Source organism: Cynocephalus volans, chromosome 3 (genome assembly GCF_027409185.1).
Source record: "Cynocephalus volans isolate mCynVol1 chromosome 3, mCynVol1.pri, whole genome shotgun sequence".
NCBI lineage: Eukaryota > Metazoa > Chordata > Mammalia > Dermoptera > Cynocephalidae > Cynocephalus > Cynocephalus volans.
The window spans coordinates 68,258,126-68,286,096 of NC_084462.1; the positions used below are offsets into that span (position 1 = coordinate 68,258,126).

At 34.2% G+C, this 27,971-nt stretch overlaps 1 protein-coding gene across 1 annotated transcript in view; it reads left to right on the plus strand.

Moving 5' to 3' along the window:
- Positions 1-27,971, plus strand: part of MYO9A (myosin IXA) — a 301,341-nt gene that overhangs the window by 136,391 nt on the left and 136,979 nt on the right. The window contains exons 15-17 of the mRNA XM_063090574.1: positions 7,376-7,451; positions 24,860-25,003; positions 26,198-26,237. Coding sequence (XP_062946644.1) covers positions 7,376-7,451; positions 24,860-25,003; positions 26,198-26,237 — 260 coding nt within the window. The remainder of the gene's footprint in view (positions 1-7,375; positions 7,452-24,859; positions 25,004-26,197; positions 26,238-27,971) is intronic.

Here is a 27,971-nt window from a genome sequence, read left to right on the forward strand (position 1 = left end):
ACTATGAGGGGTCTTCAAAAAGTCATGGAGAGATATTATCTTTCAATTCCATTTTCCATGAACTTTTTGAAGTACCCTCATATTTAAAATAATACAAATGGCTTAATTAAGTTCACCAATTAAACTCTCAAAATGAATTTTTCAAGAGTTTAGTTAAATGATGTCTACAGGATTCTTGCTTAAAGGGATAAAAGGATGGACAGAGATATATAACAGGCAAATATGAACAATAGCAATAAATAAAGCTAGATAGTAATCTGATAGATCTGATAGATCTTCACTGATAGAATTTATAAAAAGATTTAGTTGAGAATGAGAGAAGCTGAACCTAATAGAAAGTTTTGTGATTTAATAAGGAAATTGGTAAATATGTGTATAATCACAAATAAACAAGCAATTACTTTGTAAAACAATAATAGTAATGCCTAATTTGCTTGATTAATGGGAAGAAGACAAGGTGAATGTAAGTACTGGGTAACAATAACATCGATAGTGAGAAGAAGATGACTACAATTAAAGCATTTGAATGTTTTACTCTTTAGGAAAAGAGGAGTAATTTAGTTTAGAATTCATGATTATGTTAAAAATTTAAATGTAAACAAAGAGGAGAGTGTATACAACTGCCAAAACAAAAGAAAGAAATCATGGTATAAGGAAAACAATTCAATAGAAGGTTGAACAAAAGCATACAATTATTAGGATAAATACAAAGCATAAAAGAAGATGGCAGCAAATATTCCAGATATATCAGTAATACTAATAAATTAAAATGGACTAAACTGGACAGCTAAAATGCAGATTATGAAATTAAGAAAGATTGAAATTCATTTGCAGAATGCTTGCAAGAGATAAACCTAAAATATATGAACACAAAGAAATTAAAAATAAAAATATTGGGGAAAATATTAGAAAATTTATTTTTGCTCTCTTGTACATCTTCCCACCTTTATAATGTAACCACTGCTAAGATTTTTTACTATAAATTAGTTCTGCTTTCTCTGAAAGTTTTACACAAATGAGGTCATATAGTATGTCTGTCTTTTTTTGTGTTCTCATTCTGTTATGCAATATAATGATGTACATATTCATCCTTGTTCCATCTACCAGTAATTTATTACTTAGTTGTATTCCATTGTATATGTATATGCAATTGTATATACAACATTGTGCTTATCATGGACTTTTTGAGGGATTTAAGTGTTGTGTACTGTTAGAGCTATTATTATAAGGAACCCTGCTCCTGCTGTAAACATTCTTGTTCAGGTCATCTTGTAGATATATCATTTTATTCTGTGGATAAATACTTATGAGTGGGGTTATTGTTTCATAAAGTAGAACATATGTTTAACATCATTAGGAACTACCAAACTTTTGGTACTTTAAAAATGTTGTTCAATTTTCTTTTGGCCTTTATTATTTGTGATGATAGACTCAGATGTCATCCTATTATTATTTCCTCATAGATATAATGTATCTTTTCCTCTTCTGGCTGCTTAAAAATTTTTCTATTAATTTTTGGTTTTCAAAAATTTGATTCTGATATCCCTAGGTAGGATTTATACTTATATATATCTTGTTTGGGATTTGCTGCATCTTTTGGATCTGTGCTTCATTGTTTTTCATCAAATGTAGGAAATTTGGGGGCAATACTTTTTGAAAAATTTTTTCTTCTACAATTTCTCCTTTCCTTCTGTATGAGTCCGTTTTATGTTGCTATTACAGAATACCTGAGACTGGGAATTTATAAAGAACAGAGGTTTATTTGGCTTACAATTCTGAGACAGCTGTGTCTGGCATGAGCCTCAGGCTGCTTCTACTCATGGTGAAAAAGTAGCAGGGAGCTGGCAGGTACCTGGCAGGTACAAGCAGATCACATAGCAAGAGGAAGCAAGAGAGAGAGTGGGGGAGATGCCAGCGCCTTTTAAACAACTGCTCTCATGGGAACGAATAGAGTGAGAACTCACTCATTAATCTCTCCCCCGCCCGCCCCCCCCCCCCCCCCCCCCCCGCCCGGGAGAGCATTAATCCATTCATGAGAGATCCACCCCCATGATTCATTCAGTTTCCAACACTGCCACATTGGAGATCAAATTTCCACATGAGTTCTGGAGGGGACAGCACATCCAAACTCCATCTCCTTCTGAGATTTCATTTACATTTTCTTAGAATATTTGATATCATCCCACAGATTGCTCAGACTGTCCATTTTTCTTCTGTTTTTGTTCTTTCTGTTTTCACACTGGATAATTTTTATTTATCTGATTTCAAATTCATTGTGCCATTTCCTATCTCCTCTTAAACCCATGGAGTAAATATTTTATTTCAGAAATTTTTATTTTTCAGATCCAGAATATTCATTTGGTTCCTTCTTACAGTTTCCATTTCTCTCCTGAGATTTATTATCTGTTAATTCATGAAGACCATTTTCTCCTTTAAGTCTTTGGACATAATTATGAAAGTAGTTTTATTTTATTTATTTATTTTTTTGCATCAGTATGCACGTTCTCTCTCTGCGGGCTGTCAGCGTGTTGCAGCTGGAGCACAGGAGAGCATGAGACAACGCCTTTTATTTAGATTTTTCTCTGCAGGGGGTTTTTGGGTATCATTTTTATTACATCAGCAAGCTTGAATTAATAATTTAAAAAGGACAGGGGAAGCCAGTTTTTTTTCCTTCGTTAGCACGTCTCAGGTGATTAGCTCGTGCTTCCTCCTTCTGGTATCAGGTTATCTATCAGATTGGGACCATCTTCTCATTGTCCTGAAGTTAACCTGTGACCTCTTCTGGTTGGTAAGCTGTGGTTAATATCTACCCTATTAACGTGGTGGGACTATTGCAGTTACAAAGTGATAGACAGTACTATCATATGACCTATGTCTATTGCTAAATAAGTACAAATTTGCTAAAAGGAACAATGCTAACATTTAAATTCTAATGGGGGTGTAATGATCTTATGTTCTAATGGAATGAACCTACTGTTGATATGGAAAAAGAACAGGGGATATTTGAGCAGCATTATCATGCACATCTTGAGGTTATGCATTCGCTGTGGCCCTATAATCTTGATCTAAATGTTAAAGTGTCCTTGTGCACAGCACCATCCCTCACAAAACCAGTTACATTTGCCTCTTAGGTCTAATTTTGGAGGTTTAATAATTTTACAGCATCTATTTTTATCCCAATATCTAATTCTTAATGATTTATTTAAAACTGGATACCACCAAGTAAAGGGGGTTCTACAGTTTTGTTCCCATATACTTAATTTGTCCCAATCATATAATTTCTCATTAATGCCAACCGTTCTCTTGCCATTAATATAACCTCCAGTAAATGATGTTTGCCAACTTATATTAGGCTGCAGCTCATATTTAGTCATGAGCGGTGCTTTTGAAACATATGTTGGTGTGGTCAATTTATCATAAGGGGATAATTTTGAATTGTCCAATTTACTCAGATCCTCTGTGGGAATGTTTAGTTCAATGACCGTATAATTATTTGTGTTATTTTTATAATCTTTTGGGAATTCAGAGAACTGCCATGCTAACCAAAATATCGAAAGAGAAGGCAAAAGCCACGAAGCCGAGGCAGGAACCCTGATGGGTTGTAGCAAGTGCTCGTAGCTGCGGCCTTGCCAGCAGCTCTCCATCCAGCGGCCTTGCCAACTTGGAGAGGGCAGCCCAAGCTGACTCCTTTAGTATCCTGCCATGGCGTGGGCCACGCCAGCTCCCCCTTTTTTATTTTGTAATTTGAAGGCGAGGAGTTCTTGTTGTGTTGTCTTTATTGCGGATCCGAGGTATCTGATGAGGACCTAATTCGAGCCCCGCGTTGGCGCCATTTTGCCGGAGAGCAGTTCCAGTCGAGTTTGCGAGTCCTTGAAAGAGGCATGAGGAAGCCGGCGAAAATAAAAACCACAGACGAGACACCTCAATGCATCAGTATGCACGTTCTCTCTCTGCGGGCTGTCAGCGTGTTGCAGCTGGAGCACAGGAGAGCATGAGACAATGCCTTTTATTTAGATTTTTCTCTCTGTAAGGTAGTTTTAAAGTCCTCTTTTAATAATTCCAACAGGTGGGAGATCTTGGGATCTGATGCTTTTGGAATGGGATCAAGGAGGGAAGGGTACAGGTTTTCATTTTTTAATATGAGTCATCCATCACAGATGTTTAGTACAGGTTGAGGATCCCTAATCTGAAAATCTGAAATTTGAAACTTTTTGAACACTGACCTGACACTCAATGGAAATGTTCATTGGAGCATTTCAAATTTTAGACTTTTGGATTAGGGTTGCTCAGCCAGTAAGTATAATGCAAATATTCCAAAATTTGAAATAATCTGAAACACTTCTGGTCCCGAGCACTTTGGGTAATTGATACTCAGCCTGTATACTATTCCTTATCTCTCTTTTATGTTTAAAATATTTAGTAATTAATGTAAAAAATCATTACGTAGAGGGAAATAAGGAAGTCAAATAATATTCAAAAAAGAGCTACCCTATTGTGTTTGTGGAGGATATTCCAAAAAAGAGAAGAAAATTCTCTGTGAGCACTTCACAGTATAAAAGAATTTAAGACTGAATCTGATAAAGCAGTAGTACAAATTTAAGACTATAAAATGTCAGAATGATATTGAAAATAGATTTTTGAGCTAATAAAACAAGGAGAGACATAAAATGACACCATATATGAGCCCAAGGAATAGAGGAAATATAGCTGAAAATAGAATTACTGATGTTGAAGAAAGGCCTGGGATGATTATGTTTCAATATGCAGAAGAAAAGAATGTATATGGAAGATATAAAATAATAATCTGTCATAGGGATAATTGGTGCCCATGGAGTAGGAATTGAACAATAGAAGAAAAAATGCATTCTAATGTATTTGGAAAATGAACCTCTTCACAGTGCTGTTTTGTTAATAACAGGGCATATTTTTTTCCCAGTACCAGTTTTTGTTTGGATATATATCTTCAATTCACTTGGGTATATATACTAAAGAATGGAATTGCTGAATCATATGGTAACTCTGTTTGATTTCTTGGTGAACTGCTAGACTGTTTATTAGTCCATTTTGTGTTGCTATAACAGAACTACCTGAGACTGGGTAATTTATAAAGGAAAGAGGTTTATTTGGCTTACAGTTCTGGGACAGCTGCATCTGGCACGGGCCTCATGCTGCTTCTACTCATGGCGGAAAATAGCAGGCTGCCAGTGGGGATGAGCAGATCACATGGCGAGAGAGGAAGCAAGAGAGAGAGAGAGGAGGTGCCAGGGTCCTATAAACAACAAGCTCTCGCGGGAACTAATAGAGTGAGAACTCACTCATTACTCCCCCCCCCACCCCCCGCCTGGGAGAGCATTAATCCATTCATGAGGGATCCGTCCCCATGACTCAATCAGTTTCCAACACTACCATGTTGGAGATCAAATTTCCACATGAGTTTTGGAGGGAACAACACATCCAAACTCCATCAACTGTTTTCCAAAGTGACTGCATCATTTCATATTCAGCAGTGTATGAAGGTTCTGATTTCTCCAGGTCCTTGACAATTCTTACTATTTCTCTTTTTGATTCTAGCCATCCTAGTGGGTCTGAACTGTGGTATCTCATTGTAGTTTTAGTTTGCAGCTCTCTAATGACTAATCGTGCTGAGCATCTTTTCATGTGCTTATTAGCCATTTGTATGTCTTCTATGGAGAAATATATATTCAAATCCTCTGTGCATTTTTAAATTGGGTTATCGTCTTTTTATTATTGGTTTTTAAGAGTCTTTTTATATTCTGGATACTAATTCCTTATCAGAATTGCAAATAATTTCTACCATTCTGTGAGTTATGTTTTCACTTTCTTAGTGTAGTTGTATCCTTTAAAGCACAGAAAGTTTTAATTTTGATTATGTCCAGTTTATCTCTTCTTTTTCTTTGGTTGCTTGTGCTTTTAGTGTTATTTCTAAGTAACCATTGCCTAATCCAATGTCTGGAAATTTACTCTTATTTTTTCAAAGAATTATATAGTGTTAGCACTTACATTTAGGTCTTTGATCCAACTTCATTCTTTTTGCATGTGGATGTATAGTTTTCTTAGTACTATTTGTTGAAATGATTCCTTTCCCACTGAATTATCTTGGCATCCTTGTCAAAAATTAATTGATCATAAATGTAAGAGTTTATTTCTGGACTCTCAGTTCTATTCCGTTGATCTGTTTGTCTGTCTTTATGCGAGTACCTTATTGTGTTGATACTGTATCTTTGTAGTGCATTTTGAATTTGGGAAGTGTGAGTTTTCCAGCTTTGTTTTTCTTTGCAAGATCATTTTGGCTATTCTGGGACCCTTGTATTTTCATATTAATGTTAGGATCAGCTTGTTCATTTCTGCAAAAATAGTTAGCTGGGATTTTAATAGAGATTGCATTGATCTGTGGATCACTTTGGGGACATTGCCATCTTAACAATATTATGTTTTCCAATTCATGAGCATTGATGGCATTCCGTTTATTTGTTGTCCTTAATTCCTTTTACTGATGTTATATAGTTTTCAGTGTACATAACTGGTACTTTCTTGTTAAATTTATTCCTATTAGTTGATGCTATTACTAATGGAACTGTTTTCTTAATTTTCAGATTATTTATTACTGTCGTATAGAAATAAAATTGATTTTTGTGTATTGATATTGTTTCCTATAATTTTGCTGAACTCGTTTAATAGTCCTAATAGATTTTTGTGGATTCACGACTTTCTCCATATAATATTATGTCATCTCAAATAAAGATACTTTTATTTCTTTGTTCTCACAGTATATTACCTGTAGTAAATGTTTATGTGTATATTATGAAAATTGATAGCCTTATGCTTACAGAGCTTAATTATTTATCATATAACTTGCAGTAAATTGCATTTTTAAAAAATATTAGTAACACTTAAGGAAGCAATTTGTCTTCTTTGATTCTCAGTGTCTTTATTTGTAACATTAATTGATATCTAAAACCTATAGTTCATGTCAGTAATATATTTATTTATTGCTGAAAAATTATGGAAAGGAGTCACATTAGAACTTTTTTGAATATCAAAGGAAAAAAATAACTTGTACACTTCTAGGCTGTCAGCCCAGCTACACTTGTATTTCCTAATGTTAATGTTTAAAGGAAGAAAAAATAAAGGTTCTTTATTAAATTCTCAAATTGGGTTTATTGTTTACCAAGTTAGATTTATAATTGGCCGTTATGGGACTTGGTTCATATTACTATGTAGACTTTTCTGATGTATTTAGCAAACATTTGTTATTGAGATACATTCATTTAATTTGTCTTTAGAGAAATTGTTTCATTGTTTAGTTTTTCTTAACACTGATTTAAAAATTTTTCCTTTTTTTTTTTTGGACTAGGCATAACCCGGAAAAATCCCAGAACACCTCTCTCTGATCTCCAGGGCCTGAATACTCTAAATGAAAAAAACCAGCAGTAAGTGTGTTTGGTTTATGTTTTCAAGGAAATATAAAAGAAATCACTAGTATTCTTATTAATATTTTTGTAACTTTAAAACTATGAACAAAGTCAGGGTTGGTTTGTTTTTTAATTCCTAAAGCCTTTATAAATAATATATAATAGGTTACAGCTAACAAAACTTACATATGATTGTTTCTAGTGAAATGGCTGTACAATTTTTAAAAAATGTTTCCTCAGAATAATTTAAAATGAGTTCATATGTTTTAGTTTCCTAGACCCTTCTTGCAGTTTATGTCTTTTGCAAAGTTTAATAGTTATTCTGCTTCTTTCTGTGGATAAATTTTATTGGTAAGTAATAATGGAGTAGTGTGGTTTACATCAAATCATCCAATACCTTTTTTATGTGAGTGTGATTACCAAAGCTTACCATTTGCCATTTTCAATGAAGAATTTTTGAATATAATCTGAAATTAATAAATGTAAATAATTTTCTTAGTTTACAAGTAAAATTTTTGTTCTTTATAAATGCCATTAAATAAAGATTATAATGTATATGAGCAAAAGAACATTGTTTTGTTTTGGTTATTATAGCTTTGTAGTATAGTCTAAAGTCAGGTAGTGTTATGCCTCCAGCTTTATTTATTTATTTATTTTTGCTCACGATTGCTTTGGCTATGCATGGTCTTTTGTTATTCCATATAAACGTCTTTATAGTTTTTTCCATTTCTGAGGAAAATGTCATTGGAATTTTGATGGGGATTGCATTAAATCTGTAGATCACTTTGGGTAATATGGACATTTTCACAATGTTAATTCTTCCAATCCAAGAGCATGGGATATCTATCCATCGTCTTCTGTCCTCTTTAATTTCTCTCAACAGTGGTTTGTAGTTCTCTTTGTACAGATATTTGACATCCTTAGTTAACTTTATTCCTAAGTATTTTATTTTTTGGTGACTATTGTAAATGGGCTAGCTTTCTGGATTTCTTTTTCTGCATGTTCACTGTTGGAGTATAGAGATGCTACTGATTTTTGTGTGTTGATTTTGTATCCTGTGACTTTGCTGAAATCGTTTATCAACTCTAAGAGTTTTTTGTAGGGACCTTAGGCTGTTCAGTATATAGGATCATATCATCCACAAACAGGGACAGTTTGACTTCATCTTTTCCAATCTGTATGCCCTTTATTTCCTTCTCTTCTCAGATTGCTCTGGCTAGTACTTCCAACACTATGTTGAATAGGAGTGGTGAGAGTGGGCCTCCTTGTCTAGTTCCTGTTCTTAAGGGATAAGCTTTCAGCTTTTCCCTATTCAGGATGATATTGGCAGTGGGTTTATCATATATGGCTTTAATTGTGTTGAGATACTTTCCATCTATAACTAATTTGTAGAGAGTCTTTATCATGAACAAGTGTTGAATTTTGTCAAATGCTTTTTCAGTGTCTATAGAGATGATCATATGGTTTTTGTCTTTGCTTTTATTGATGTGGTGTATCACATTTATTGATTTGCATATGTTGAGCCAACCTTGCATCCCTGGGATGAATCCCACTTTGTCATAGTGTATAATTTTGTGTATGTGTTGCTGTATTCTGTTAGCTAGTATTTTACTGAGAATTTTTGTGTCTATATTCATCCAGGATATTGGCCTGTAGTTTTCTATTTTTGATGTATCTTTGTCTGGTTTTGGTATCAGGGTGATGTTTGGCTCATAGAATGAGTTTGGGAGAATGGCCTCTGGGAATAGTTTGTAGAGAACTGATATCAGTTCCTCTTTGAAGGTTTGGTAGAACTGTGCAGTGAACCTGTCCGGTCCTGGGCTTTTCTTTGTTGGGAGCCTTCTGCTAACAGCTTCAATCTCTTTTCTTGTTATTGGTCTGTTCAGATTTTCTATATCTTCTTAGCTCAGTTTTCTTTTTTTTTTTTTTTTTAATTTTTATTTTGTCGATATACATTGTGGCTGATTGTTGCTCCCCATCACCAAAACCTCCCTCCCTTCTCCCTCCCCCCCTCCCCCCCAACAATGTCCTTTCTGTTTGCTTGTCGTATCAACTTCAAATAATTGTGGTTGTTATATCTTCTTCCCCCCCCCCCCGGTTTTGTGTGTGTGTGTGTGTGTGTGTGTGAATTTATATATTAATTTTTAGCTCCCACCAATAAGTGAGAACATGTGGTATTTCTCTTTCTGTGCCTGACTTGTTTCACTTACTATAATTCTCTCAAGGTCCATCCATGTTGTTGCTTAGCTCAGTTTTCGTTGTTTGTATGTATCCAGAGAGTTATCCATTTCCTCCAGATTTTCAAATGTGTTGGCATATGGTTGTTTATAGTAGTCTGTAATGATTCCTTGTATTTCTGAGGTATCAATTGTAATATTACCTTTTTCATTTCTAAATTTTGTTATTTGGATCTTCTCTCCTTTTCTTAGTTTGTCAATTTTATTTATCTTTTCAGAAAACCAACTTTTTGTTTCATTGATCTTTTGTATCATTTTTCGGTTTTCTATTTCATTTAGTTCTGCTCTGATCTTAATTATTTCTTTTTGTCTACTAACTTTGGGTTTGGATTGTTCTTGTTTTTCTAGTTCTTTAAGGTGAAGCATTAGGTTGTTTATTTGCCATATTTCCATTCTTCTGAAGTAAGCATTTAATGCGATAAATTTCCCCTTAGTATTGCTTATGCTGTGTCCCACAGGTTTTGGTATGATGTGTCATTATTTTCATTAGTTTTGCAAAATTTTTTGATTTCTTGTTTAATTTCTTCTTGGACCCATATGTCATTAAGTAGAATGTTGTTTAATTTCCATGTGTTTGTGTAGTTTCCAGAGTTTCATTTATTATTGATTTCTAATTTTAATCCATTGTGATCAGAAAAATACATGGAATAATTCCAATTTTTTTTTTTTTATTTGTTGAGACTTGCTTTGTGACCTAATATGTGGTCTATCCTGGAGAATGTTCCATGTGCTGATGAGAAGAATGAATATTCTGAGGTTGTTGGGTGGAATGTTCTGTAGATATCTGCCAAGTCCAATGGTCTAAAGTGTTGTTTAGATCTTGCATTTCTCTATCGATGTTTTGTCTTGATGATCTGTCAAATGTTGAGAATTCGGGTCCCCTGCAATTATGGTGTTAGTGTCTATCTCACTCTTTAGATATAATAGTGTTTGCTTTATAAATCTGGCTGTTCTGACGTTGGGTGCGTATATATTTATGATTGTTATGTCTTCTTGATGGATAGATCCTCATCATTATATGGTGGCCTTCTTTATCTCTTTTTATGGTATTTGCTTTAAAGTCTATTTTATCTGATATAAGAATAGCTACTCCAGATCATTTTTCATTTCTATTTTCATGGTATATCCTTTTTCATCCTTTCACTCCTAATCTATGTGTGTCTTTACAGGTGAGGTGAGTCTCTTGAAGGCAGCGTATTGTTGGGCCCATCTTTTTAATCCAGTCAGTCCATCTGGGTCTTTTGAGTGGGAAATTTAATCCTTTTACATTTAAAGTTATTATTAAAAGGTGTTGATTTAGTCTTAGCATTTTATTAATTTTTGTTTAGATGTCCTAAATATCTTTTGTTCCTTTCTTTTTCATTTTCTGTTTGTCTTCTGTGTTTGTTGGTTTCTTGCGGTGGTAGATAAACTATTTTTTTCTTTATTGTTAGCATTTTTATTTTACTGGTAGACTTTGTTCTTTCTTGAGTATTCATGGCAGTGATGGTTGCTTTTTAGGTATCAAACCGAGTACTCCCTTGAGAATTTCTTGTAAGGCTGTTCGTGTGGTAGTGAACTTCTGCAGATTTTGTTTGTCTGTGAAATATACTATTTGTTCTTCATTTCGGAAGGCTAGCCTTGCTGAGTAAAGTATTCATGGCTGGCAGTTTTTGTCCTTTAGTATTTTGAATATATCATCCCATTTCCTTCTGGCTTTTAGGGTTTCTGATGAAAATTCTAATTTTATTCTGGTTGGGGCTCCCTTGCCGCTTCTCTCTTGCAGTTTTTAAGATTCTTTCTTTGTCTTTGAGTTTTGCCAGTTTGACTATCACATGTCTTGGAGAGTACCTTTTTGGGTTGAATATGTTTGGGGATCTTTGGGCCTCCTGAATCTGACTATTTGTGACTTTCCCTATACCTGGGAAGTTTTCTACTATTATTTCATTGAGTATGTTTTCACTGCCATTTCCTTTTTCCTCCCCTTGTGGAATACCCATGATTTGGATATTTGAGCACTTAAGGTTGTCTGTTATCTCTCTTAGATTTTCTTCAATTTTTTAAATTCTTTTCTTCTTTTTTCTAGTCTGCCTGCATTAATTCAAACAGCTTGTACTCAAGGTCAGAAATTCTCTCTTCTGCTTCTTCTAGCCTGCTGGTTAGACTCTCTGTTGTGTTTTTTATTTTGTTGAATGAATGTTTCAGCTCCACAAGCTCTGCTACATTCCCTTTTAGGGCATTGATTTCTTTGTACATTTCTTCTTTCAGGTCCTGTATATTTTTTCTCATTTCATTGTGTTGTCTAACTGAGTTTTCTTATGTCGTATTTAGTTTCCTTAGAATTGTTGATCGAAATTCCTTGTCAGTCATTTCAGGGACTTTCTCTTCTATAGGATCTAGAGCTTGAGAATTATTATTATTTTCCTTTGGTGGCGATGTACTTTCTTGATTTTTCATATTTCTGTTATCTTTCCTTTGGTGTTTAGTCGTTGTGGCAGGGGGTATCATGGTCCACTTTTTCCCCTCTGATGTCTGACCTGGATCCTGAAGTGACTGCCAATTCTGGGCAGTGGCCTACCTGTTCCGGCATGGCTGGCTCGGGACATGTGGGCCTGGTGGCTCCTGGGCCTCCCTGGGCAGCAGGGACTGGCCTCAGCTGGGAGTCCCACGGAGCCTGCATGTTCTGGCATGGCTGAATCAGGGCATGTGGGCCCAGTGGCTCTCAGGCCTCTCTAGGCGGCGGGGACTGACCTAGGCTGGAGGTCCTGCGGCTCCTGCCTGTTCTGGCATGGCTGACTTGGGGCGTGTGTGCCTAGCAGCTCTCAGGCCTCTCTGTGTGGCGGGCACTGGCCTGGGCTCTTAACTATGTCTTCCTAATGTAAACTGTCACTTGCCTGCTCAGTAACTTATTTGTGACTGTTGCTTATTTTTCAAAGTCTAGCTTCACTAGCCTTATGTACAAGAGCTGTCACAGCACAGGTATCCAGCTACAAATACATTCATCTTAAATGCCAGCAAATTGAACTAATTCATATTTTTATAGTGTATGCCCTTGGTTTACTTAACAGTGATAATTGTCTAATGATGAAATCCACCATCATATTTGCAAGTTCTGTTTTACCTAAGAACAAATTAAATAATTAACCTTAACCAGTGTACCTCCAATTTTTCTATTGGCATTAACCTGGTCATTAGATATCTACAATTTTAAAAAATTTTTATTGATATTTATTTATTTAAAATACAACAAGGATATGCATATTTATTTATTCAAATAACAAATACATAAACTAAATAACAGATGAATAACAAAATACTCTGTAGAAAATAGGGCTTCAAATTTTCACCAAGATTGGAAATGTAAAATTAATTAAAATTTACATATTTCGTTTTATAATCTGTACAATTACTTGAAATAGTTCTTTGAAGACATCCAAAAGCATACAAATAGTAAATTAATTTCAACAGAAGATTAGTAAACTATTCGAAGGCAGATTAATTTTTAAGTAAATCAACAAGTCCACTTAATAAAGAAATCAAGAACAGAAATTATGTATCTAAGTTTAGCAACATAAATTATATAAAAAATCAATAAAACAGAATAGAAACACAAGGGCACTTCAGAAAGTTCATGGAAAAATAGAATTGAAATATAATGGAAATCTTTCCATGAACATTTTTTGTTAGTTTGTTTAAATATTTCCTTTTTTTAAAAAAGTCTTTTTATTTAAAAAGACTAAGATCATTGAAAATATGTTCTCTGATCATAACAACAGAAGGAAATTTAGAAAACTCAGAAATATGTGGAAATTAAAGAACACACTCCTAAATAAACAATGGGTAAAAAGAAAAATCACAGAGAAATTAGAGAGTACTTTGAAATAAAAATCAAACTGCAACATACCAACATTTATAGGATACAGGGCTCACACAGTGCTTAGAGGAAAATTTATACTTTAAACACCTATATTAAAAATAAGAAAAATCTCAAATCAGTAATGTAGACTTCTACCATAAGAAAATAGAAAAAGTAGAGCAAGTTAAACCAAAAGCAAATATAAGTGGGAAGTAACAATGATTACAACAGAAATATATGAAATAGGGAATTAAAAAGCAATGGAGAAAGTCAACAAAACCAAAAGTTTATTCTTTAAAAACATCAACAAAATTTGCAAACCTTTTCTATACTGACCAAGAGAAAAAGAGAGAAGACTGAAATTACTTAAATCCTAAATAAAGCAGGAGCATTATTACATTGTCATTATGGTTTTTTGTGGTGGTAAGATTTAGTTTCTTTCTCTCTCTCATTTCCGTTTTTGTTCTATCAGTGGGTTTTGTTCTTTGTTGTGTATTCATGGTAGAGATTATAATTTTTCGTATTCCAGATTCAGTACTTCCTTGACGATTTCTTGTTGGGCTGGTCTTGTGGCGGTGAACTCCTGCAATTTTTGTTTGTCTGGAAAATACACTATTTTCCTGACTTCTGAAGGATAGCCTTGCTGGGTATAGTATTTTTGGATGGCAGTTTTTTATCTTTTAGTATTTTGAATATATCATCCCATTTTCTTCTGGTCTGTACGGTTTCTTTGGGGAAGCTGTTAGTCTGATGAGGGCTCCCTTATAGGTGCCTTGGCTCTTTTCTCTTGCTTCTTTTAAAATTCTTTCTTTGTCTTTGAATTTTGTCAGTTTGACTATAATGTGTGTTGGTGAGGATCTTTTTGGGTTGAATCTGTTTAGGGATCTTTGAGCCTCCTGGATCTGCAGGTCCATGTCTCTCCCTATACCTGAGAAGTTTTCCATTATTATTTCATTGAATAGGTTTCCCATGCCTTTTCTTTTCTTCTCCACTTCTGGAACACCCATGATTCAAATGTTTGTGTGCTTAAGGTTGTCTGCTAGCTCTCTTAGATTTTTTTCATTTTTTAAAATTCTTTTTTTCCTTTATTTTGGTTTATTTTGGGTTATTTCAACAAGGCTATATTCAAGATTAGAACCTGGGTGTGCTCTCTTGCATGCTTCTGGGTGTAGGGGATGCAGCCCTCAGTTTTCTCCTAGGGCTCCCCAGCATGTTTTGTTGCCTGCTTGGCAGGGGCGGGGGCTGCGGCTCTCGGCTCCCTGTCTGTGACTTCAGGCATGTTCTCTTACCTGCTTTCAGGCAAGGAGGGGGAATCTGTTGCTCTCAGCTTCTTGCCTAGGATCCCAGGTGTGATCTGTTGACTCCTTCCAGGCAGGAGGGTCCTGTGGCGCTCACAGCTCCTTGTCTAGTACCCCAGGTGTGCCCTCTTGCCTGCTTTTGGTCGGATGGGAGGAAGGTGGCTAGAGATCTGTAACTTAAGGAACCCATTTTCTTGATTTGGAGAGAAAAGAAACTGTGACTTGGCCCATTTCCCGTAGCAATTTAATTGTTATACATCTCATAATTCCTAGTTTTTGTTTCATTCTTTGTATTTTCAATTTTAGATACACAAAGTGGTCTATAGGGGTTTCTGTTTTTTTATACATCAGGGTGGATAGTTTAATATCATGGTCTAAGTTTGATTGTCTTGGTCTGGGCTCAAGCAATTGTCTGAACTTAGGCACTAGTGGAATGATAAACTAATTTTGTGACAGTGTATATATATATATACAGAAGCTCACTTATGACAAACCCTTTTACTAGAAACTTGTTTACATCAAGTTGATTTTTTTCATCCATATAGAATGAAGAAAGCTCTGTGATATCGAAGTAATGTTACGAGAAAAAGGCCAGCTAGCAGTCCTAGCAAGAGATCCTTCAGATTGTATTTATTGTGTTAATGAATTTATTTTAGTCATATTTTATGAAAAATGGGTGAGAAGAGGGAGAGAAAAGAATAATATATATTTATAAAATCAGATCAACCCTGTAATTATTAGCTTATATCTACTAAGTGGAGCCTTTTGGACCTTTCCTTTGTAATTTTCCTCGTAAATGGCTCTTAAAGAGACATACAATCTCAGTAAAGCTCAGAAAATTTTTTGTTTCATCATTTTTATTCTGACAGCAGGTTCTTAAAGTATAAGGACTAATTTTTTTCACTTTCCAAAGTTATCAGCTGCATTTTATGGAAATGTAGCTAATCACTTTTATGAAAATGTACAGAAGACCTTTGCTATTTATTTAACAGTGGCTTTCTCACCTATGAGGGTACTTCAGAAAGTTCATGGAAAAATAGAATTAGAAGACAACACAATCTTTCCATGAACTTTTTGAAGTACCATTATATTTACGAGTGACCATAATAGAAATACTCTGAGGAAAAGTGTGTTGCAACTAGTCAGTCAGTGCCTTCATATGTCTTGTGAAATGATAAGCTTTTTTTTTTTTATAAAAAATAACTCCTCACTCAACTCGTAGGATTAGTGATAAGTGAAGAATTCTATAAAAGTAATGATACTTTGTATAAGAATAAAAGTTTTGAGTGACTATAAAAGTAGAATGTCTAGTTTGGTGATAACATAGGACTAAGATTTGATATAGCCTGTATAAAAATAAGGACATGCAAATAGTAAAACATTTTAGTGTAAATATTTCTCAAGGAAGAGGTAAAACTGATTAAAACTGAGAGGGCCATTGATTTATGGTAAAAGGTTATAAACTGCAAACAAATGTCTTTGTATCACCATGATTTGACAAAAAGTACAGAACCTATGCATATATAGCATGAAGCAGAGATAGTAAATGTACTATAGCAGATTCTGAACAGATTCTCAATATGACTTTACTAAAAAGACTGCATCAGTAGCCAACAATGTATTTATTCCTAGGTGGAAGAAACTCATGTAAGTGCATAGTTGTAGAGTGGAATATGTGAAGAATAAAATATACCAACCTATATTGGAAGAAAACTTATTGAGGAGGAGACAGGGTTGTTTATCAGAATTTATTGTCACCAAGTACATAATGAATTTTGTACATTGTAGAAATAGCTGATAGGTTTTAAAATTACATGGTGTCTGTCATACTGTCATGCCAATCCCAGGGCACTGAGGAACAAGAATAAGTCATTCATTAGTACCCTTCCTTGGGTTATGGCACCATTCTTTAAGACTTTATACTATATTGATAGCCACATATTTGAGGACTGAGAAAAGCTTATTCTTTAAGAATTGACTGCATAGCATGTTGTGGATTCTGATTTCTATTCTTTATATGAATAAACTCATTGTCTAAAGCATTATTTCTGTTTAAATTCAACTTTTCCTGTTACTGTGGGAAAATGACTGTATACCACCTGAGACACTGTATTATGAAATGCAACAATCAAAAGTACATACTTTTGATTGAGGTATTACAGTGAAATAATTTATTACTAGATTTATTTTTAGATATGATCATATTTCTAAAAATTAGTGGATTTTAAGGTTATCCTTTAGAACCAGTATGACTCAATTTCACATAAAACAACTTGGAGTGATTTCTTGGATATTAAAGTAAGATAACTCTCATAACTTTTCTTCATGTGTTAATATGTATTTTTATTATCATATTTTCTGGGAAAAATATAGGTCTTGGGTATTAATGTAAGTAGGTTTATGTGTTTAGCAGTTCATATTGTAATAGATTATAAGAATTATGAAATAATACTATTATTTTAGTGCAAATTTAAAACACTAAATATTATGTAACCATATCAAAAGGCTTTTCCAGGTCTTTTCACTTTAAAATATAACATGTCTGCTCTTAACTACCATTTGTCCATTTTTACATCATTTTGACAGTCGTTTTATTTACTTTAAAAAATGAATTGCTTCTTTACTTGGGCATTATTAGCATGTTACATTCGTCCCTGAAGAACAGATTATTCTTGAGAGAAAAATAAAATGGTAAATTGAAGGAAGTATGACTGTGGTTCTGGCAGATCATTTGTTTATTTAACAAGTATTTAGTGCTAGGTCAAGTGGTAGAAACTGGAAAATTCATACAATTTAAGATAGATGTGGTACGTGACATGATTGAAAACATATAGGATACTATAGAAACATAGAGGGACTATGTAATTTTTGATTTTGATGCTGTTTTGAGAATCAGATGTAGGCCACATGCATATAAAAAGCTTTTCAGGGTCAAGATCTGTTAAATTATTATATGACAGAAGAGTAAGAATGAGCCCTTAGAAGAGGATGACAATGCATTCCAGGCAGAGTAGCAAGGTCCAGGGGCAAAAGAAAGCATGTCACATATGAAGAATTAAAAGGGTGTGTATATGAAGGGAAAAGTAATGAGAGCTGACTCAAGAGGAAAATTGATGGGCTAGATCATGGGCTGTTAGCCATGTTGGGGAGCTTGGAATTCATCTTAAGAGTAATGAGAAATTATCTAAATGCTTTTAAATGGGGGGGGGGGCTGGCTGGTTAGCTCAGTTAGTTAGAGTGCAGTGTTGTAGCACCAATGTCAAGTGTTTGGATCCCTGTACTGGCCAGCTGCCAAAAAAAAAAAAATGCTTTTCAACAGGGGACACACTTATATTTCAGAAGAATCTCTCGTTGCTTTGTGGAGAACGATTTGGAGACGCACTAGAATGGATACAGGGAGACTAGTAGTTCTAGCAAAAGGTGATGACTTGGAGTGGGTGGTGGTGGTGGGCATACATTGATGTGAAACTGTACTAAGGAAAATTAAGAAAGAAATCTATATGCTTATATAAAAGTTATAGAATATATTGGGTGAGACAGAGGGAGTTTTAAGGATGATTTCTACACTTCTGCCTTAATGTTTAGATAGGAAATAATAAGAGGAGCAACAGTTTTGAGGAGGGAATGAGAGTTTAAGCTTGTACATGTTAGCTTGGAGTTCCTGAGAGGCATTCACAGACAGAGGTAGAGTAAATCACTGGATACACAAATACACTCAAGTGATATCTAGCCAAGAGATACATATATTTTGTTCTAAACATGGCTGCTAGGATTCTGGGCATGTAGTTATGCTTCTCATAATTCCATATGAATACTTCCAGTTAATTTCTCCTGTTTTTACTGTGACAGCCCACCCCTATCTTTACCTATATCTAATGTCCCTGAGTTCCCTGAGATTCTATTTCTAACTTCTCTATAATATAAATTTCCCATCTTCTACAGGAATGAGGAAAGGAAACTTGCTTGGCTGGAGGGTGAGGGAGATGGTCTAGTTCCTTTTTAAAACTTTCAACCCATCTTCCTTCTTTTGGCCCCATGTAGTGGTACGAGTTATCTGAAATACTTGAGTCCTTACAGACTTAAATAAGAATCCACGTACATCTTGTTTTGTCAGTCCCTCTACTCCCACCTTTGCATCTACACACACATATACACGTAAGCACACATATGTACTTCAAAAAGTCATGGGAAGATTTGTATTATCTTTTACTTCTATTTTTTACATGAACTTTTTGAAGTACCCTTGTATTCTCAGTCACATCTACACATATATATCTCCCCTTCTCTCTGATTCTCACATACATATAAACTTAGGTTTCAACTTGTTCTGGTCTACTAAATTTTTTATTATATGTCCATCCACTTTTAAACTTTTACTACCCCTTCATATTAGGGTTCTCCAGAGAGACAGAACCAATAGGAGATATATATAGAGAGAGATTTATGAGAGGGAGTTTTTTTTTTTTTAACTTCTCAATATACGTTGTAGTTGATTTTCATGACCCTTTATCTGTTCCTCTTCTCTCCCTATGAGAGGGAGTTTATTAGAGGAATAGGTTCATGTGATTATGAAGGCTGAGAAAGTCCCATGATAGGCCACTTGAAAAGTGGAGACCTTGAGATGCCAGTGACGTGGCTCAGTACAAGTCTGAAGCCCTTCGAAACCAGGGAAGCTGGTGGTGTAATTCTCAGTCAGAGGCCAAATGCCTGAGAGCCCAGAGGTGCCACTGGTATAAGTCTTGGAACCCAAGGGCTGAAGAGCCTGAAGCTCTAATGAGAGAGAGGGAGAGGCAGAGGAAGGGATAGATATTTGCCTTTTTCTTTATTTTTTGTTCTCTCTGCTCCCCCAGGAGATTGGATCATACCGTGCACATCCATGTTGACAGTGGATCTTTCCCACCTAGTCCACTCAAATTGACACATAAAATTAATGGTCATACCCCATTTCTTGCACAAAATGAATTTTGTGTTTAGACTTGGATCCCATCTCCAAGATATCTCATTATGTTTAAGCGAATATTCCAAGATTTAAAAAATAAAAATCCAAAACATTTCTGGTCCCAAGCATTTCAGGTAAGGGATACTCAACCTCTAATATCTTACTTTCTTCCTAACTTTTGAATGACAGTTTTGCTGGGTATAGGATTCTTGGTTGATAGTTTTTTCTTTTAGTACTTTGAATATATTAGCCCACTACCTTCTGGTCTCTGAACTTTTTGTTGAGAAATCTGCTGATAATCTTATTGAGGATTCCTTGTAATGAGTCACATCTCTCTTGCTGCTTTCAGGATTCTCTCTTTGTCTTTGGCTTGTGAAAGATTGATTATAATATGTCTTGGTGTGAGTCTCTTTGAGTTCATCTTCCTTGGAGTGTGTTGAGCTTGCTGGATCTTTATATTTATGTCTTTCATTAAATTTGAGAAGTTTTCAGCCATTGTTTTTTCAAATATTCTCTCTGTGCCTTCTTTATTTTTCTTCTTGAACATTAGTATGTTGATCTACTTGCAGGTATCTCACAGGTCCCTTAGGCCTTATTATTGTATTTTTCAACTTCAGAATTTGCTGTTTAGTTCTTTTGGAGTTTTCTGCCTCTTTATTGATAGTTCCATTTTGTTCATACATCATTGTTTTCTTGATTTTCTCCACATCTTCCTTTAGTTCTTTGAGCATCTTTAAGACAGTTGTTTTAAATTCTGTTTCTAGTATTTCTGCCATCAGGTCTTTTTCAGAGACAGTTTCTGTTGATTTATTTTTTTTCCATTAAATGGGTCATACTTTCCTGTTTTTCAGTTTTGTTTTTGTTTATTATTTTTGTTTTTTTGATTATTGTAGATGGTCTTAGTGCCAAGGATCAGCCTGAGGTGTAAACCTAAGGTTTTCTTGGGTGTTTTCTGACTCTTTCCCTGGGCATGCATGGTTAGTTTCTAATTTGCTGCACATATGCAGTTGTTTTTGAATGGTCTAGTCTTTAATGTCTGGTTTCCAAAGTGGAAAAGGAGGAAGGTGAGAAGGGGGTTAGGAGAGAATGATTCCAGCCCTTTAAATCCACTGAAATCACTTCAGATAGAGGGAAAAGGATTGCAACAGTGTGGGAAGGTACAACAACAGTGGCCACCTGTTTGTCTTTATCTGTGTGATTACAAGCAGCAATCATCACATAGATCTCTGATATTTGGAGGACAGAATCCTTTTTGCCCTTCTTGGCTCCCACAAGCTGTGGGCAAGCTGCACCAAGAACATGTACACAACTGCCTGCCATTGGTAGCTGTTATTGTGCTTAGAGATGGAAATGAATGAAATTGACCAAAATTAACCAAAAATATATGATGCATACATTCCTCTGGAATTTGCAAGTCTTCAGTAGACTCCAGTGTTCCAAGGTAGTTATCAGACATATTTAGCCAGTACAGCTAGGTGGGGAGATACATTACTCATGCTTCCTACCCATCAACTTCTCCTAAATATTATTCTAAAACATGAGTTTTAATGACCTCATAGACTTCTATTGAATGTTTGTAACATAATTTATTTTACTCATGGTTGGTTATTTAGGCTGTTCTAATTTTTCGCTATTGATGACAATTTTCGTAGTTAAATTTTTATACACATTTGATTATTTTCTTCTGTTCTTAATAAGAAAACTTGGTTAGAAAGACAGAACAAAGTATGAGTGTTATAAAATCTTCAGGATATTATTCTGACTATCCAAAAACTCTTAAGGTTTAAATAAAGAACAAATGGGAAAATATTTTGAGGTGATATTATATTTCTCTTTTTCAAAAGCAGGAAGTTTTTGAAAAATAGCACAAATATAAAAAATAGTGTATAAATCCCACATACCCTTCACTCAGTTTAAATGACAACTTTTATAGTGGTAATACATTATCAAAACCAGGTGGTTTACATCATTAGTACACTGCCTTTAACTAGACTATAGTTTTCATTATTTTTAAAAATCTGCATTTATTTGCATGTGTTTGGGTTTGCGTGCATGTGTGTGTGTGTGTGTGTGGATTTTGCATTTTTATTCCATGCATAGATCCATATCTCTTTCACCATCATCAAAGAATTTAGTCTTGCTGCCTATTTGTATTTGCCCCCCTGCTTACCCTTTCCCTGTCCTGTCCTCTGGCAACCACTAGTCTGTTCTTCATTTATATAGTTTTGTTGTTTTGAGAATGTTACAGAAATAGAATCATATGGTATGTAAAATTTTGAAGTTAACTTTTTTTGCTACATGTAAAGCTGTGTTCATCAGGTTATTGCATGTATCAATATTTCATTTCTTTTTATTGCCGAGTAATCTGCCTATTATTAATTAGGTCTTATTATTATTGAGTTGTAAAAATTATTTTTATATTCTAGGTGCAGGTTCATTATCAGATATGTGATTTAAAAATATTTTCTGGGCCAGCCCGTGGCTCACTTGGGAGAGTGCGGTGTTGAGAACACCAAGGCCCTGGGTTCAGATCCCATATAGGGATGGCTGGTTAGCTTCCTAGCTAAGCGTGGTGCTGACAACACCAAGTCAAGGGTTAAGATCCCCTTACTGGTCATCTTTAAAAAAATAAATAAATAAAATAAAAACAAAAATATTTTCTTTCAGTCTGGTTGTTGTCTTTTCACTTTCTTGATGGTCTTATTGAAGTGCAAAAGTTTTTAATCTTGATGAAGTCTAACTTCATTTTTTTTCTTGTTAGTGCTTTTGTTGTTATGTTTAAGGAATTATTATCTGAGCTCATGTCACAAGGACATACCCTCTATATTGTCTTCTAAGTGTCTTATAGTTTTAGTTCTTGAATTTTGATTTATTTTGGATTGATTTGTGTGTATGGTGTGAAGTAGAGCTTCAACTTCATTCTTTTGTGTGTAGATATCCATTGTCCTAGAACAATTTGCCAAAAAGACTGTTCTTTCCCCATTGAGTTGTATTGGCACCTTTATTGAAACTCAATTGACCATAAATTGAAGCATTTATTTCTGGATTCTCACTTCTATTTCATTAATCTATATATCTTTCCTAATGCCAGTGCCATATTGTCCTAATTACTGTAGATTTGTAATAAGCTTAGAAATCAGGAACATTAATTTCTCCACCTTTGTTCTTTTAAAAGATCATTTTGGCTAGTCTTTGTCCTTTGTATTTCCATATGCATTTTAGGATCAGCTTGTGGATTTGCAGTAAAGGCAGCTGGGGTGTTGATAGGGATTGTGTTGACCTTTTAGATCAATTTGAGGAGTATTGCTGTCTTAAAAATAATGTCTTTCTGCTTATCATCATGGAGTGTTTTTACACTTTAGATCTTCCTTGATTTTGAAAAAAAATTATTTTTTAATTGACATGTAATAATTGTACATATTAATAGGGTATAGAGTAATATTTTGATACCTGTATACACTGTGATGATCAAATCAGGGTAATTAGCATATCTATCATCACAAATATTTATCATTTCTTTGTGTTGAGAACATTTGAACTCTTTGTGTTTAGAACATTTGGCTCTTCTAGCCATTTGAAAATAAATTATTGTTAGTCACAGACACCCAGCACTGCTATAGAATATTAGAACTTACTCTTCCTATCTAGCTATAATTCTGTATCCTCCTATTTCCCCTCCGGCCTAGTTGGTGCTAAATCAGTACTTAAAAATGATCAAATAAATGTATATTTCTACTACATTTTCATTTGTATGATAGTGTTTTTAATTTTCAGGAATTCTTTGTTATTAATTTTGATTTGTTAATGTTTATTTCTTATAGCATCTTGTTCTTATTTTATAAATGAAATATTTTTGCTCTTCTCTCTAAGGATATTAATGATAGCTTTTTTTGACATTTTCTTTTCCCTATCTGGACTTTTTTTCCCTTCAAGTTTATTTTTTTGGTGCCTGTGTTTCATGCTAGGGGCTTTCTTCAGATGTGTAGTGAATATTGGTCACCTGTTCATATCTAAGATTGAGACACTGAAAAGCTGTTGGGAATCTCTGATCAATTGGGTGGGTGTTGTCAATACCTGTAACATATCATTATCTTTTCCTTTTGGGCAGGTCAGATTTTTAGAAATAAATTCCCATAAGAATTTATTTTAACTTTCTGTCTGGGGTATACAATCCCAGCTGCCATCATTCTAGGAGCCTACTGGTGAGAGGACTGGAACCTTTGTTGTCAATATATAGTATTTCTGTCCTTACTCATGCATGGTGCTACCCAGGATCTTCTCTTTCATTCTCTTGCATAGGTAAAGGAGGAACAGTCAAAGCTTGAGAAAGCAAAACATTTTTCATGTCTCAAAGATCTGTTGCTGTTGTTTTTTAGTATATTCTCTTTATTATTAAGTGTTAATTCCTTTAAAAATTATGTTATTAGTGTTTTTGTGGATTTTTGGAGGCATCCAAATATGTATTCATTTTATCTTTACCTGGAAAGCCCTCCATTAACTCTTATATCATAATCACTGATGATCTTATCTGTTCTTTCCTATATCTCCAATGCCTAGAAGAGTGGTCAGCCCGTAGTAGGAGCTTAGTAACTTTGGTGGGTGTTTGAGTAGTAAGTGTGTGGGAATGAGACTTCTTTGAAGGAAATTAGATATTTCATAGGATGGGATGGCCTATTAGGATTATAAATTCCTACAGCAGCATTTGGAAGTTCTAAAATCTTCAAAGAGAAAAGCTATTACACTATAATACATTATATTGTTTGCCAATTGTTGAATTGTTGAATGATAACAAAATAGGTAAAGATATCAGCTATATAATGTGCTCATCTCCTCTGGCTCACTCGGTAGAGTGCGGTGCTGATATTGTGCTCATCTACATGCACATTTGTATGTGAATGTGTGAGAATCCATAGAAATTTTTTGTTCTGAATGAGTAAAAAGTCAGTCCCAAATGAGTAGTAATTATTCTGATAAAATAATTTTCTTCTGGTTTAGCATTTTTTCCTAAATTTTAAATTTATTATTTAATGTTTTATTTTGCTTATTTAAGCAATATAGAGAGCATTAATTAGAGATGTCTTAATTAACTAAAGCAAGTTGTACTATTTCTTTTGCAGTGATTCATTTGATATTGCCTGGAATGTCAGAGGTGGGATTCGCCAGAGAAGACTATCAAATAGCAGCTCCTTGATTGATAAAGATGGAATATTTGCTAATTCAGCTAGCAGCAAACTCCTGGAGAGAGCCCATGGAATACTCACGTCAGTATTGATCAGTAATTTGGGCTGCGTTTTTATAACTAGCTTAAAATTTCTGGCTGAAAAAATGAAGAGAGGAGATGGCTAAAGCATTATTTTCATGGGTAGAATTTTGACTGAAACAAGACTCAAAAGTTTTTACTCAGTATTTATTTTGGAGATGAATTCTTTGTTCTTTAATAGACTCTACTTCCAAAGAAAGAAAAAATTATCTCTTTTAGAATTCCCAGTCTTTACTACAATTGTCCTTTACGTTTGGCAGTCCTAACAAATTGGGCCTGAAAATCTCCTATGAATGGCAAATGGGACCATATATAAAAAACACTTATTTAAGCCTGCCATTCTTCTTTACCTGATCATAGAACTGGTTTGAGGACATAGATATAGCGAAACCTGGTGGACCAGTAAAAAGTTCTTAGTTACCAGCATTACCATTTTTCAGATACTTCCCAAGCGTATTTTTTGACCTCTAGCTATAGGTATGAGTGAGCTGGATTTCTTACTCCCTATCTAAATAATTTCTTAAAATTATTAATAGACTCTATTTATGTGGGTCTTGCTCTACTCCAGAAATGTGCATTAACTCATTTAATCCTCACAACAATTCTAATAGGTAGGTGGTATTATCATCCTTATTTTAGATTATTATGTAATGAAACAAAGGCTTAGCAAGGTTAAAATCATACCTTAGTAGGTGGTAGACCTTAGTGCAGGTCTTTCTAACTTCCCAGCCCATATTCATAAGCATTGGGCTTTATAAAACCATAAAAAATTTAAAGATAAAAAAGACAATTTAAATGTGATACTGAATTGTGAATAAGGAAAACGAAAGAATGGAAGAGAAGAATTTTTAATTTTCAAAATGGAAGATAATGTTTTGGTGAAAAGTACATTTTTAAAAATTCATGAAACAAGTCTTCCATAGGTATAAGAAAGCAGAGCCCTACTAACATGTCAGGAAATGAAACATTAGCCTAAATCTGCTTATATCTGTATTACAGTGCAGGCATCTCTTCCCCCTTTTCTTTTTCTTGTTTACTCTTCCTATACTAAAGGGGCTTGCTTGGTTGAATCAGATAATGTTTTCATATAGAGGACCTACATTCTTAGAAATGGGTATATAATCTGTTGTTTCAGTGAGACCTTGATATCATTCATTTCTGCAGTTGATTTTTAATGAATGATTTCTTTCTCTAGGAGAAACAAAAACTTCAGATCCAAACCTGCCCTTCCAAAGGTGAGTATTATGAAAAAAATTTTTTTATTGATGCCCTACTACATAAGTATTTTTTTATTACTCTTGCAAATAGTCTTTATAAATCAAAGACAGGAAATACCTTATTTATATCAAAGATAGAGATTGTTTTCACTTAGTTGAATCCATTTTAGAAATAACACTGGCTGTTATTAAATGGCCAAGCATAATGATTTAGTTAAATATTTATTTGTGATATATACCGTGTTTTATTGTTTTAAAAGCTCCCGAATATAAATATAAATTTTTGTTTAGTAATTACATCTTTATGTAAGATCTTTTCTTTTGTCCTCAAACCAAAGTAAGATCAAAATCTGAATTTTTCCTGATTTTAAAATAATTTCTAATTATGCTTATCTGATCCTCATCATCTATAACAGGAGTTAGTCAAAATTTTATGTAAAGGGACAGATAGTCTTTGCCTGCATATGCTATCTGTTGCAACTACTTAGTTCTGCTATTGTAGCACAAGTGCAGCTATAGCCAATATGTAGTTGAAACAGTGTGACTGTATTCCAGTAAATACTTATGGACACTGAAACTTGAATTTAATATCATTCTTCACATGCCATGAAATATTATTCTTGTGATTTTTTTTCTACCCATATAAATCATGTAAAAATAGGCAGGATTTGTTGCACAGGCTGTAGTTTGCCTACACCAGTCTATACCGTTTATGCAGAGATGGCATTCCAAAATTATTTACTGAATTTGCTAAAGGAAAAAACTTTTAGTGAGTGTTTTCTTCTCTTTTACCTTCCCAAAGAAGCAATCCTGTCACTTATAACCTTTTAATGAATTTAAAAGTTTTAAAGAACTGACAATTAGCTATTTATTCTCCTATGATTCTCTAGTTTTAAGAAACAAGAACATGAATCTGTCTTTATTAATTTCTTCTACTTAAGTGACTTTATGTTGGCCAAAGAAAATTTAATGTACTGCTGACCTGATTTCTGATAGCGGTGAATATTGTTTTAAAGCACAAAGAAAACTTATTTAAGTGGTTTGTAATTATGTTCTTATTTTGGAAAGGTATTATATGAAGAAAAAGAGAGACCACATTTGTTATCAAACATCTTTGTATGTTCATTTGTCTTCCTTTTTTCCTTCACTCTCTTTAATCTTTTAGTATTTGAGTGGCACCTCTGGGCCTAGCTCTTTTTACTGTTCTTTTTATTTTCCTCAAATGGATAACTTCTCATTAAACTTCATATCATAGCCAACACGAATATTCATTTTGAAATAAATAATTCCAATCAATCACAGGAATTCTCTTTGTCTTTTTAAATTAAATGTAGCTATTTTTTGTTTGTTTTCATATGCTTTATAGATTCTCATATATATTTAATATTAGAGAGGTAACATGATAACCTATGAGAGGATAGACTTTGGAGTCAAACTGACCTACATTAAAGTTATGGATCTGTTACTTGCTATGTGATTTTTGCAGTAAGTTCTCTAAATTGTCTTAACCTCTCTCCTCAAATGTAGTATGGGAGATAATAAGTTCGGATTAAATATGTGTATTTGGTACATTGTTAGCAGTTAATAAATTATAAGTGTTTTCCTTCATATTCGCTACCAGAACATTTATAGTGAATATGTTGCTTATTTGTGTCCATACATACGTGCTTGGTGTATGGTTTGTTTAGTAACCTGACATTTCTTTTTCTTTTGCTCTTTTGTGAGATCTTTAGCCTTTTTTGTAAACTTGCT